General features: G+C 38.9%; 1 protein-coding gene across 1 annotated transcript in view; it reads left to right on the forward strand.

Annotated features, from left to right (window-relative positions):
• Nucleotides 1–14,220, forward strand: part of TRPC3 (transient receptor potential cation channel subfamily C member 3) — a 74,277-nt gene that overhangs the window by 45,658 nt on the left and 14,399 nt on the right. The window contains exons 6-10 of the mRNA XM_055550262.1: nucleotides 231–464; nucleotides 2,750–3,014; nucleotides 7,014–7,209; nucleotides 8,443–8,652; nucleotides 11,876–11,959. Of these exons, the coding sequence (XP_055406237.1) occupies nucleotides 231–464; nucleotides 2,750–3,014; nucleotides 7,014–7,209; nucleotides 8,443–8,652; nucleotides 11,876–11,959 (989 nt within the window). The remainder of the gene's footprint in view (nucleotides 1–230; nucleotides 465–2,749; nucleotides 3,015–7,013; nucleotides 7,210–8,442; nucleotides 8,653–11,875; nucleotides 11,960–14,220) is intronic.

Consider the following 14,220-nt stretch of genomic DNA (forward strand, 5'->3'; position numbering starts at 1 on the left):
GCCACATTTAGAACTATATTTCACCAAAATCTAACTTGGTGGAGTGAATCATTCCTTTAGTCAAAGCTTCTTTCATGTAACTCTGCCCAGCACTTCTATGGGCTGTAGTCAAGTCAGTGCTTTATGGTACCTAGTGGCATGCTTTACACACGGGGCATGTTATAGGTAGGGACTCTTAGCTTCTCAATCCAAGGTATAAACTCTTGTCTGTAACGTGTGTCTTGTGACAGGAATGATGTGGTCTGAGTGCAAGGAGCTCTGGCTAGAAGGACCCAGGGAGTACATTTTGCAGTTGTGGAATGTTCTAGACTTTGGCATGCTCTCCATCTTCATCGCTGCTTTCACGGCCAGATTCCTGGCTTTCCTTCAGGCAACGAAGGCACAACAGTATGTGGACAGTTATGTTCAAGAGAGTGACCTCAGTGAAGTTACACTACCACCAGAGATACAGTATTTCACTTACGGTAAGTTATCAGGCCTAGAGTCCTCTTATGTCTCAGGAGAAGATATTGGAACCACATTTTGGACGGAAATGCCCCTGAAGGGTATGTTTAATATGAAATGCATGTTGAAAGTATAGAGAGAGTGGAGACAGCATGAACTTCAGAGCTGTATAAAATTGGATTCATATCAAGACATTGACCCTCCCTTGCTGTGTGACCTTGTTCAAATTAATTTACTTCTCTGTGCCTCAGTTTTCACATCTAGAAAAAGGAGGTATTTCAAGGTGGAAGAAAATCACCTTTAAGCCAAAGAACATAGTTACTCTAAAATATTCTTAGGACATGGAATTGTCATAATTAGGGGGAGAAAATAGCTTGATAAACTGCTTAATGTGAAAGATGAGTCCCTGAGAACTTGGGTTAGAGGAGATAAAATAATAAAAAGTGCTAAAAACTGCTGTAACAGAAGTGAGCAAAAATTCAGCAGAGGCAGGAAATAGGAGCTAAAGTGATGATGAGCATGTAAGCTTCGCAGAACCGGCAGAAATTCTGGGGAGGATATTGTGCTTCCCAAGACACCATGGGGTGGAGTTCCTGCCAGTCTTCTCTAGGTCAGGAGAGCAGGGAGATACCCAGGGACCTTCGGTCTGCACAGACACTGATGCCATCCCTGCCCACTGCACACCGATGTGAAATCATGTTAGCCTCCCTTCCCTTAAGGCCTAACTGGGGAGCCGCGATGAGCTAATTTTAATATAGCTGCAAAATCTTAAACCTGGAAAAGACTTTAGCAGTTAGCATATAAACCTCATTTTACAGATAAGGAAAGTTAGGCGCAGAGTTTAAATGCATTCTGACTGTGAAGAATGACTGTATAAGTACATCGTGATGCATACCAGCAGCATGTTAACATTGTTGAAGAAGACTGGGTGCCTGCTCTAAGATGAAGGTGTATGCATGACCGACAAGGACACAGTGTATAGCACAGGGCACTCTGTTCAATGTTACGTGGCAGCCTAGCGGGGAGGGGAGTTTGGGGGAGAGTGGATGCCTGTAGATGTATGACCGCATCCCTTTGCTGTCCTCCTGGAACTATCACAACACTGTTGATTTTTATACTCCAGTATAAAATGAAAAGTTTTTAAATACATAAATAAATAAAATGAAGATATTAATGTTTTACAGACTGTGAAATGTAAACACATTATCTCTTATTGTCACCAGGCAAAGGTTTTTATATACCAGTGAGGCCAGATCAAATGAATAAATGAATACTATTTATAATTAAGGAATTAGCTTGGATTGTATTTGTGTGTAACAGATATCATGACTATTTCAGTACCTCTTTATTTAAATTTACTTGTGTGTGTTTATGACTGTGAAGGGGAATTTGTGAATTAGGCTTCACTCCTTATTATGATTTTGATCAAGTTTTTAACCTAAGCCTTGATTTCTGTATCTTTAAGAAGAGAGTGACTACCTCAAATCCATAAGATCATTGAAAGCATAGTGTCTGCTACGTATTAAACATCCAATAAATGTTCATTTTTGTTGAAATGTGTGCAGTGTACCTTCTGGGAGTGACCCAGTTTGCACAGAATTAACCACACAATGTTTAGGTGATCTTCCAGAGAAATGAGTATCCAGTTGTCTGCTGTGAACTTACTGGAGTGACCTTGAAAGGCGTGTTGGGGGTCCTCATTTAGAATCTGTCTCTAAGACTTTTGCACTTCAGTAGCGTTTTATACTTTCCAGGGACCAGCTATGTTGCTCAGACATCATGCTGACAAGCACTATTGTGATTCAGTGACCTTCTCACTTTTTGTGATATCACATTTTACTTGCATAAGCTGTTAGATGAACTAGTTTCCCCATGAAATATGGAAAAGAACATGTGTGCCAACTGAGCCTGTGGCATGATGAAATGGCTGGGCGATAAACCTGGTAACTGAGGGGGCAAACCAATCAGATCAGCTGTTTTGTCGTCATGGACACAGTCTGAACTTAATGAAGCATTTTCAGCTCTTTTTTTCATCTTTTGTACTTGATTCTATTTCTTCTCAATGTGAAGTCTGTTTTGTATCTTTCTAATAGTGTTTCCTCCATTAAAAGAAACCACATGAATGTAGAATTCATGTGTTTCTAGTTTAATATGAAAAATAGTGTCTGGACAGTTAATTAAATGTGGAGTAGTTTCAACTGAGATAATAACCACCTACCTACAAGTCAGATCCTATTTAAGGTATGTTATGTAGTTAGCCGTGAATAGAAAGTTCCATTTTTAATCTCTCTCTCTCTTCTTGTAGCTAGAGATAAATGGCTCCCTTCTGACCCTCAGATCATATCTGAAGGCCTCTATGCCATAGCTGTTGTGCTCAGCTTTTCTCGAATCGCCTATATCCTCCCGGCGAATGAGAGCTTCGGCCCCTTGCAGATCTCTCTGGGAAGGACTGTGAAGGACATATTCAAGTTCATGGTCCTCTTTATTATGGTGTTTCTTGCCTTTATGATTGGCATGTTCATATTGTATTCTTACTACCTTGGGGCTAAAGTCAATGCTGCTTTTACCACGTAAGTAAAACATTTTACTAAAAAAATATGATTAACAGAAATGCTAACAAGTTTAGATGAAGTAAAAAAAAAATTGTTTTCAATAATTGTAATAAAGATGCTTTTAAGAGCAGGAAAAATCGATTAAAAACAGTTAGTGCCTCAAATAGCAAATGCTGGCCAATATATGGAATAAAGGGAACCCTCGTGCACTGTTGGTGGGAATGTAAATCGGTGCAGCCACTGTGGCAAACAATAGAGAGGTTTCTTGAAAAAAGTGGAATTGCCGTATGACTCAGCAGTGCCACTCCTGGGTATATAGCTGAAAAAAACAAAAACACTAATTCAGAAAGATACATGTGCCCCATTTATAGAATCCTTATTTACAATTTCCAAGATACAGAAGCAACCTAAGTCTCCATCCACAGATGAATGGATAGAGAAGTGGGGTGTGTGTGTGTGTGTGTGTATAAAATAAAATACTACTCAGGCATAAAAAAGAATGGAATTTTGTCATTTGCAACAATATGGGTGGACTTGGAGTCACTAAGTAAAATAAGTCAGACAGAGAAAGACAAACTGCATGGTATCACTTATATGTGGAATCTAAAAAATAGAGCAGACTAGTGAATATAACAACAACAACAAAAAGGTCACTGAGAGATAGAACACAAACTGGTGGGTACCGGTTAGGGGGCAGTGTAGGGGTGCGGGAGTAGGAAGTCCTAACTACTGGGAGTAAGATAGGCTGAAGGATGTACTGACCAACACAGAGAACATAGCCAATATTCCATCATAACTATAAATGGAACATATCCTTTAAAAATTATGAATCACTGTGTTGTACACCTGAAACTTATGTAATATTGTACATCAGCTCTACCTCAAAAAGAAAAAAAAAAAGTAAAGGGATGGAGAGAACAAAACAAAACAAAACCAGAAACAGTACTTGTGTGAGATTACATTTCTTTGAGTTTAGAGAATGTTTGATCACAGAATGGATCAAAATTTGGTAAAATCCTAGATGAAACTCTCTATTTTAAGAGAATTGGGTAGCAAATGTTTAATACTGGATATTTCTTACATTATTTATGACATTAAATTTAGTTTCATCATTTTGTACCCATTCCTGTTATTTCAAAAAAAAGGGAGTGTGGCTTGTATTTTCATGTATCATTAATCAGCACAGGGAGTTGAGGAGGAAGAAGAAATCACAGCTGATGCTGTGCAGCCCGCTGTACCGCAGCACCGCCTCCTCCCTTTGGTCCTACTGGCGTCTGCACTGCAGGCTCACCGTTTCCATGAAGTCATCCTGCACTCACTTCTCTTAGGTTTTGTCCCTGTAAGTTCCCTCAGCATGGAGACGTCCACGTTGCCAGACCCTGTCTCGCCTGTTGCTGTGCAGTGGTCAGGAAGGCAGGCCGTCTGTCTGTACCGTGGTCCTTCCAGGTGAGGAGACCAGAAATCTCCCCTGCCTGCCTTTGTGCCCTCCGTCCCCTGGAGTGCCACAGCTGGAACCGAACTAGACCTTCAGTGAGTTCCCTGTAAACTAAAAGAGAGTATCAAGCCCTTCCAGGCATCTAAATTGTTTTGGAATTAATTTTTCCAAGTAGTTATCATAGAGCCGATAATAGGGGTGAAAGAGAACTGAAACTCACTTTATGTAGTGAAAAACAAGTTCCGATTGAACCCAGAGGGGAAAGGACCAGAGAAGTCCCGCCCAAGTGGCGCCCCTTGGGCCTGTGGGAAGACTCGTTCTATACACGGCACTGGCGTCGCTGCTCCGTGTGAGGACCTGGCCGCACGGTAGAGTGGAAAGAACACGGGCTGGAAATCAGGCAGACCTGGATGCGCATGCAACGTCTGCTGTTTTCTAGCTGTGGTCTTTTGATTAATTATCTTCACATTTCTCAGTGTTAGTTTCCTTGTTTTTAAAATGAGCACAGTAAGGTTTGAATCAGGCCGTTGGGAGGACATGGAAGATAATTTATACAAAGGCTCTTGCCCGCAGTAGGAGCCAGGAGCTGCCTGTGTCCTCTCCCCGTTCACTCTCCCCTTCTCCCTTTTCACTCTCCTCATCTCCGCACATGTATGCATTCTTGGGAATCTATATTCCCAGCATCAGAGGCGAGAAGGTTTGCAAAGGACCAAGAGGATGGGTGGGGGCATTTTGTGATGCTGTTAAGTTCATGGCAGGGATAAAGAGACTATAGGTTTTCTTAGTTTTCACCATCAAGTGTTTCATAATCGAGAGTAGCTCTACAGGAATAGGAACCTTTCTACTCAACCCTCTGCCCCCAGGGTCTAATACAATTATTAAAACATACCAGGTGCTCCATCAATGTCTGTTGAATGAATGAATCAATAAGCTAGCATTAAAACCCGAAAAACTATAAAATTGTTGTTTAGACTCTTAACAAATTTTAAAAGTACCACTTCCATACATATTTCTTTGAAAAAAAAGGGGGACTTACTTTTGAACTTTTTAATGGAATTCTACATGTATAATTGTTTAAGGATGATTCTTGTAGTTCACAGATCAGTGATTACTGCTTGGGTATATGACAAAACCAGCCAAATTCAGGCAAGGTTCATTTAAGGGATCCAAGCATGTAAATTAGTCTGTGAGGGCTTACTTGCTAATTGCTGGGTTGGAAGAATCAGGAAGTAGATTATATAAATTAAGAGAAAAGAATCAGAACCCTTAATTTTGTTGCCGTCTCTTCACTTCTACTGAAGTATAGTTTTTAGGTAGATGATACATTCCTGTGGTGAAAAATCTATGTAGAGCAGTATCTACAGCCTGTTCCCTTCCTCAGCCTTGGATCCCAGTTTCTTAGTTCTTAGGTCCAGAGGGGTCATTGGTGGCTCAGATGGTAAAGAATCTACCTGCAAAGCAGGAGACCCAGGTTTGATCCCTGGGTCAGGAAGATCCACTGGAAAAGGAAGTGGCAACCCACTCCAATATTCTTGCCTGGGGAAATCCATGGACAGAGGAGCCTGGTGGGCTACAGTCCGTGGGGTTGCAAAGAATCGGACTCGACTGAGCAACTAACACTTTCACTTCAGGTCCAGAGGCAGTGGTTTCTTTTGAATGCTTTCAGAGGTATTTTTTACATAAATAAGAATATAAGTATTTGTATACCCCTCTTTTTATTTAAATGGTAAACTATTTCAGACTTGCTGCATCTCATTTTTTCACTAATAATATATCTTGGATATCATTTTATATAAACACATGAAGCTAGATCTGTTTTTTCCCCCAGTGGCTGCATAGCTATTTGTAGATATACCAGAATTATTTATCCACTTTCCTGTTGATGGATATTTTGGTAGTTTTCATTCTTCCCTACTGCCATACTGCAAGGAATAAGTTTGTACATAATTTTTTTGAAGTGGATATATAATTTTAATCCCTATTTTGTTCTGTTCCAGAAAACCTGATTTGAAATTCTAAACCACCTGCAAAATCAAACCCCAAACTTCCATCCTTTTAGGAGAAAGGAATGGGTATCAGGGCATTACTTCAGTTTTCACCTGCCAAGCTCAGAAAACTTTCTCTTGATGATAACTCCTGGAAAAACTAGGCATCAGCATCATTTAATCAGTTTCTAAAAAGTTGAGAGAAAAATTTCTATTAAGTATCATAATAAACTAATTGTGTTATTGTTCAGTCACTATGTCATGTTTGAATCTTTGTGACCCCATGGAATGTAGCCCACCAAGTTCCTCTGTCTATGGAATTTTCCAGGCAAGAATGCCAGAGTGGGTTGCCATTTCTGCCTCCAGAGGATCTTCCTGACCCAGGGATCAAACTCATGTCTTCTGCATTAGCAGGTGGATTCTTTACCACTGAGCCACCAGGGAAGCCCAAAATAATTATACTTGGGGTATTATGATGATATTTTGCAATAGCATTTTATATCTGTGCAATATTCAGACCATAACTTGTTTTTACTTTTGACTTTTTCACACTGAAAACTGTTCATTTATTTACTGTGTACCTTATTCTTCCAACAGTGTAGAAGAAAGTTTCAAGACTTTGTTTTGGTCAATATTTGGATTGTCTGAAGTCACTTCTGTTGTGCTCAAGTATGATCACAAATTCATAGAGAATATAGGATATGTTCTGTATGGAATATATAATGTAACTATGGTCGTTGTTTTGCTCAACATGCTCATTGCTATGATTAATAGCTCATATCAAGAGATTGAGGTAAGCCTGCTGTCTACCCACAGTGTCTGTCCTCACCATTTCATTCTACTAGCACACCGCGTCTGCTTTTGTGTCCTGTGGTGGACATCCTGCCCTTGTCTACAAAGAGGCTTAACACCAAGCGGGACCCTTCTCTGTGGTTTCCGTCTGGATAGGTGGTAATGCACCTTCCAGTGTCTTCTAGGAGCACAGCGGAGTTCCCGTGAATTTACCATTATGCTGCCTTCTCTCAGAACCATCTGAAAGATCCTGGTAGAGGACTTACTAGACGTCTGTCAAACGTTAATGATGCTCTTGGTCCAGTCAGACTCCTTAGTATTCTAGAAATCTATGCTTGCTTTGGATTGAGCTTGATTTGGTACCTTTCTTCATCACTGTGTATGTTTTCTTATCTCCTCCAGTTTAGTGTACCTTATCTTTTTAGTACTTTGCTGTTTGTTAAGTCCACTGAGTCTCTGTGTTTCAGAAATATGTAAGTTAGTGTTCTCAAAGAAGTTAGATTCTCCAGAGATGAAAACTGTGGTGCTCTGAACACCTGCTTCAGTGTGGTAATGGTAGACTGGGCAGGATGAAATGACTGAGCCAACTTCTTCCACCCCTGGACCAGCTCTTCATTTTTTCTCTCCATCTGTCTACCGGTTAGAATGGTTATGCCTACCACCAGGGGGCAGCACTGAGAATGAAAGGCGCTGTAAGACAGAAATAGGCCTCTGGGGCCTTATGTGACCTTTGAAGACACATAAACTCCAAAGTGAATTCATTTGAATACTGCCATTTTTCTCCCTTGCTCTTGGAGTATAGTATGATATATATACAGTCTGGCTTGGATGGGTGTGAATGAGGAAGGAAAGTGGGGAAATATTGTTGAATATGCAGAATTGGGGGGGGGGAATTAATCTTTTCATCCCTCCTTGACCCTGAATTTTTCTTGTGCTTTTTTCTTTGTTTTATTTATTTATTTATTTATTTTGGATGGGAAACAGGAAATTCTGGCTAAATTTCAACGGGTACAGACAGAGGAATATGGAATAGAAAAATTAAAAAAAAATATCATGAGAGCAATGCTTGGAATATTATATAGCCCAATAGAGATTATATGCAGATAAATGTACATATACCACTTTTTCTATTTCAAAGCATAATGTAGGTTCCTTGTAAGGCCCTACTGGATAAATTACTAGAATCTTTATTTTTAAAATCAGTTGTCATATTTTTTCTATTTTTGTGACACAGGATGACAGTGATGTAGAATGGAAGTTTGCTCGCTCGAAACTTTGGTTATCTTACTTTGATGATGGAAAAACATTACCTCCACCCTTCAGTCTAGTTCCTAGTCCAAAGTCATTTGTTTATTTCATCATGCGGATCATTAACTTTTCCAAATGCAGAAGGAGAAGGCTGCAGAAGGATATAGAAATGGGAATTGGTAACTCAAAGTCCAGGGTAGGTATCAAAAGCTTACTGAGACCTGAAGATAAACGCTCCCTGTCTTTTGATGTTTGTTCAGTGTGTGAACTTAGAAGATGTTGAAAGTAACTGTCCATTCCATAGTCCTTCATAGACTAATACTTAAAATATTCATAATGTTCCAAGAAGTCACTTAGTCTATGCTTTGTTTTCAGTCAGAATTTCATGTAAACTACCAAAATAAAAACAAACAAAAAACTTCTTTAACTTGTTAAAAGTTACTGTCATAAAATACTTTGTTTCTGTGTCTTCCATGCTTCTCAACTGTTATTCTAAGTTACATATAAGTTTCTAATCTTAAATGTTTCTGTTGGTTGTATATATAATTCACCACCACCATATTCTTCTTATTTGTAGAAATCCATTATTGAGCTAAATAATCTTTTTTTCCTTTAATATAAAATTGATGCAGGCTTAGAACACCCCCAAATATTAACCATTAAAACTCCCTTTTATAAATAATCAAGAATGGCTTGTATTTGAGTTGTCCTGGTTGAAAAATTAAAATAATTTTAACAAAGATGAGTTTCACACTAGCACTTTATTATCATGAACTGTATTTTCAGAGATAGAATGGGCATAGGAGACAGAAGGATATGGGCAGAACCTCAAATAATAGGTTGTGAAACAGATAGGAGCAAATGTATGGGGTTAAAGAACAATTTTGCCTGTGTTGTGAAAATGGTCTGTAGCTGTAATAGCCTGGGAGCCCACAAGATGGCAGTGTTACCTCCATAAAGTGCATATTTTTTCTCAGTTGATGCTGAGGGTAAAGATGGGATTAGCACAGTTTAATTTCTTACTTTTTAAAAGTGATGTGCGTTTCTGAGATTTGTAATACCCTTCATCTTACTCTTTAAGAAGGTAGCCTTTTAAACCTTCTTTGTTTGACCTGAATATGGGCTCTAAGGATATTAAGTTGCATGGCAGTGATTGGCTGTGACTTCAAATAATACCTCATTATATACAGTGAAAAGCAGCATAATGTAAGGAAGAGAGCCTTGGCATTAGACCTGGGTTTGAATTCTGGCTTATTAGAAAGTAACATGGACAACTCATTTCATCACTCTGAACCATAATAGTCTCTCCTGAAAGAGAAAACTTCATAGCATTACTGTGAGGATGCTATGAGATGTACAGAATTTCAGCCTCGACAAATATCAGTGCCCTTCCTCATTCACAGTTTACAAAGTGCTTTGCTGTACATTTGAACCTCATGCAACGCTGTAAGGTAGGTATTATTATTACTCCCATTTTATAGATAAGACAGCTGAAGTCATTACAACTCACTCATGCAAGGTCACAGGGGTTCGCCAGTGTGAGGCATTTATGCAGTTCCTGTTTTCCAGCATCAGAGTCTAGCTCTTTCTGCTGGACCTGGCTACCTCCTGCTCAGAAGCTGAGGCTCTGGCTTGGTTTCTGCCCCTCTTCCTCCCAACAGGCCATGCCTTTGGCTGCAGCTTAGCTGGTCTCTTAAAGGAGTTGGGCTCTAATTGCCATTCTGGGTGACTCTTGCTACTGCTGAGATGGACTTTGTTACTCTGGGAATTTGACTATTATTCTCTGAGGCTTTATTATTTGAAAAGGAAGTTGTTCAAGTATGGGAACTCAACTCTAGCATGTCACACCTTCAAGTTTTCTTCCTGTAGGCAACTGATTTCACTAACTTCTGAGTTTCACTGACTTCACTGACTTAATTCCCAATACTGTCATAATGCAGAAGGGGAGAAACACGAAGAGGCTGAAGAGAGCACATTCAGATGGCATGTGGCCACCTAGACCCCAGTTTGTTTGCTTTAAAGCAGCTTGCTTGCAGGGATATGGGGAACAGATGATATTCTCTGTTCAGACTGTCCTCTCCTGCCTACATGGTACCACTGGCAGGAAGAATAGCTTTCCTCAGGGCAGTTGCTGGAGACAGAAGGAAGGTTGAGCACAGATTCCTCAGGAGCCATGCTGCTTAGCCTCCCCATCTCCCTATAGCAGGTTAAAAACTGCCATTTTGATTTTATTTTTAAAGTTGTACGTGGAGCTGCCTTTATCACTTTAATCTTATTAATCGTCATAGATAATCTCTGTGTCCTGAGTTTAGTTAAAAAAAAAATTGGAGAAATTATGTTTCTGTTTTTCTTTTTTAGAAGATAGGGAAGAGACTCAAGAAATCAATCTTTTACAGCTAACCCCAGTCAACGGTCAGAGACTGACCTCTAGTGGCAAAATAGGAGAATTAATACCAGGGAAGCTCTACCTGTCAACAGAGACTGCCCTCTAGTGGCAAAATCGGAGAATTATCACCAGGGAAGCCCTACTAGTCGACAGAGACTGACCTCTAGCGGCAAAATAGAATTAACTTTGTTCCCCGAAGTTTTTTTCCTGCCACTATTGACAAGAGGACAAAATCAAGAGAACCATTGCCTATCAGTGCCATTTCTTACCCGCCTAGTATCCCGCCTCTTCCAGAGTTACGATGGTGGAAAGGCAGGTGGTGGAGTGAGTACATATTTTTGGATAAAGGTACCTGCCTTTGAATCACATCTTATAGGTAGTAGCATATCTGCAAATAAAATGCAGGCCCTGTTCACGTACATGAAGGGTAGACAGTAAGGAGCTTCTCTTCTTGCTTTCTTTTTCTACCCACTCAAAAGTTAAACCTTGAAAAGAAAAAGAGAAAGGAAAACCAAATACTTGAGTCCAATTCTGTTAAAAGTGGTGAACCTGACACAGTCTAAGACCAAGACACTTAGCAAGACATGTTTTGCTCCTGTTTTGCCAAATGATATAATCTGAACATGTAGTGTGTTTCTGTTCAAATGTAGGAGAGGAACCAGACTCAAGCAGATGGAGTTGCTTCATGTAACTTCTTCCCAAATCCATGAAGGCATTTTGACAAAGTATATAAGGACCCCAGGAACAATTGTTTAACACCAGCCAACTTAAAAAAAAATTTTTTTTTCAAGAAAAATTTTTAAAAAATATATTTTTTCAATAGTTTTATTACAGGACATTCTGCCAACATTTTGATAAATGTGAGCACATTACTCACATTAATTTTTGCCTTTGGAAATCAACTCGGCTTCCATAAAACGTCCCTCGGAAATGTTGACTCCAGAAATGTTATCAAGGAGGATAAAGTAGATTGTATTTATGATTTCCAAATAAATGTATTCTAATTTACTAGGTTAATTGTATTTTTTCCTAGTTAAACCTCTTCACTCAGTCTAACTCAAGAGTTTTTGAATCACACAGTTTTAACAGCATTCTCAATCAGCCAACACGTTATCAGGTAAGCATTCACAGACATTTATCTTTATCTGAATGTGGTTCCACACATGTCTCTGTGCTGGTATCTGTGTGTGTGCTTGCATGTGCTCGTGTGTGTGTGAATAGTGTGTAGAATTATGTACACTTCCTATGTACTATGAGGTCAACACGGAACGGAGAAAATGGTATGTTATTTGGAGAGCACTTTAGAAATCAGAGTCCAAGTTCTTCTTTCTTTTCTTTAGAAGAAGAGTCCCTTTATGATATTGAAAGCAAAGCGTTGCCACAATTTTCCAAAGGTCACTTTCATATACTTGAGCTGGAGAAAGCAGTGGGAGATTTGGCATATTAGGAAAATAATGTTCTCACAGTACAAAAACCTGGTAGATTTCTGCACATAATCTGTTTTTCAAATGGAATCTTAGGCTACACTGTTGCATCAGTACTACTTAATAAAGTATTTATTGCACTGTGATATTGAATGTGACATTTCAGCACTGTTTTCTAACTCAGAAGAGGGTATAGTCCTTCTCATCTGGTTGACATTTTGACTACCAAAGCTTTAGATTGCTGCTGAGTACAAGATCACAAGAATGAGGATCCAGGAATTTGTAATGAATGATAATATCAGCTAAAGGGTATGGTCCTCTTCATAAGATTTTCTTGGAAGCAGCATATTCTACAGAATTGCTTAGCACACTGATTGTCAAAGCCTCACTTGGTTCTATGGTGGTGGTTTAGTCACTAAGTTGTCTCCGACTCTTGAAACGCTATGGACCGTAGCCTGCCAGGTTCCTCTGTCTGTGGGATTCTCCAGGCAAGAACACTGGAGTGGGTTGCCATTTCCTTCTCCAGGGGATCTGCCCCACCCAGGAATTGAACCTGGGTCTCCTGCATTGCAGGCAGATTTTACCGACTGAGCTACAAGGGAAGCCTTTTGTAAAGGTTACAATATATTCCATTATATGGATGTATTTAATTTATAAGCCTTCTATTGATAGAAATGTTTGCTCTATCATATAGCTAGTATTTGTTCTAATTCTATCAGTAGAAGACTGATCAATTAAATACATTAATTTCATGGAATATAATGTAACCATTACCAGCTATTACAAGCAATACTGTAGTAAGTAGCCTCCCAGTTTTTTTGTGTGTGTCTTTTTAGTACACACATATAAATATAAATATATATATATATATATATATACTTTTTTTTCCCCCCAGCTTTTTAAAATTGTGTAGTCAACTTTACAAAATTTTTACGGCTTCAGATTTTGTGTCCTGTTTCAAATGCTCCTCTCCCAAATGGGGATATTTAATAATATTTTTACCTATATTTTCCTTGGTACTCTCATGTTTCAGTTTTTAAATTATAACATTTAACCTGTATAGAATACATTTTTATGCAATGTGTGGGTGGGGACCCCGATATATTTTTTTCCAGATGATCACACAGCTGGGTGTGTTGAATGATTTATATTTTCTGTTGATTTGAAATATCACTTTAATCATTTACTAAATTCCCTTATCCACTTAGATTTATTCCTCAGGTTTCAATATTCTATAGGACCACATTGTTTTACTTATTATAGTTTAAAACAGAATAAGACAGAATATAGAGAAACACATACATATGTCCTTACTTTAAGATTCTTATTTTGCATAATTTTCCTGATTATTTTTTCTTATTTTTCTATTTAAACTTTAGAGTCAGATTGTCTAGTTTGCAAAATATTCTGTCGATATTTTTATTGGGATGGTGTTCACTTAAGAAGAATTGACTCCTTTATAATGTGGTGTCTTACTTTTTAAGAATATTTTTACCTTTCCATTTGTTCAGATTTTCATTCCTGTGCCCAGTATCATTTTAAAGTACTCCTCAGAGTGTTATGTTAGTTAGGATTAACTGGTGCAAATCACACAAAACCACCAAATACCAACCACTGCATAAGCTAAAAGAACACAGAGATGTATTTCTCTCTTCTGTTTAAGAACTCCAGAGGTGGCCCTTCCAGGGCTGTTATCTATCTACCACTGTCACAGACCCAGGCTGTCTCTGTCATATTACCCTGTCATGATTGGCTTTCAGTTGAACATGATCTCATGGTCCAAGAAAGCTCCCAGAGCTCTGGCTATTATTTCTGCATTTCAAAAATAGTCAGACAAAGATAGAGAAGAAAGATGCCTCGATCCTCTAAGGATCTTCTGTAAAGTTACATAAACAACATATCTGCAGTAGGAGGCGGGAAATGAGTCTTAATTCCTAGTCTCCATGTACAGAGC

This window comes from Bubalus kerabau, chromosome 16 (genome assembly GCF_029407905.1).
Source record: "Bubalus kerabau isolate K-KA32 ecotype Philippines breed swamp buffalo chromosome 16, PCC_UOA_SB_1v2, whole genome shotgun sequence".
Classification (NCBI taxonomy): Eukaryota; Metazoa; Chordata; class Mammalia; order Artiodactyla; family Bovidae; genus Bubalus; species Bubalus kerabau.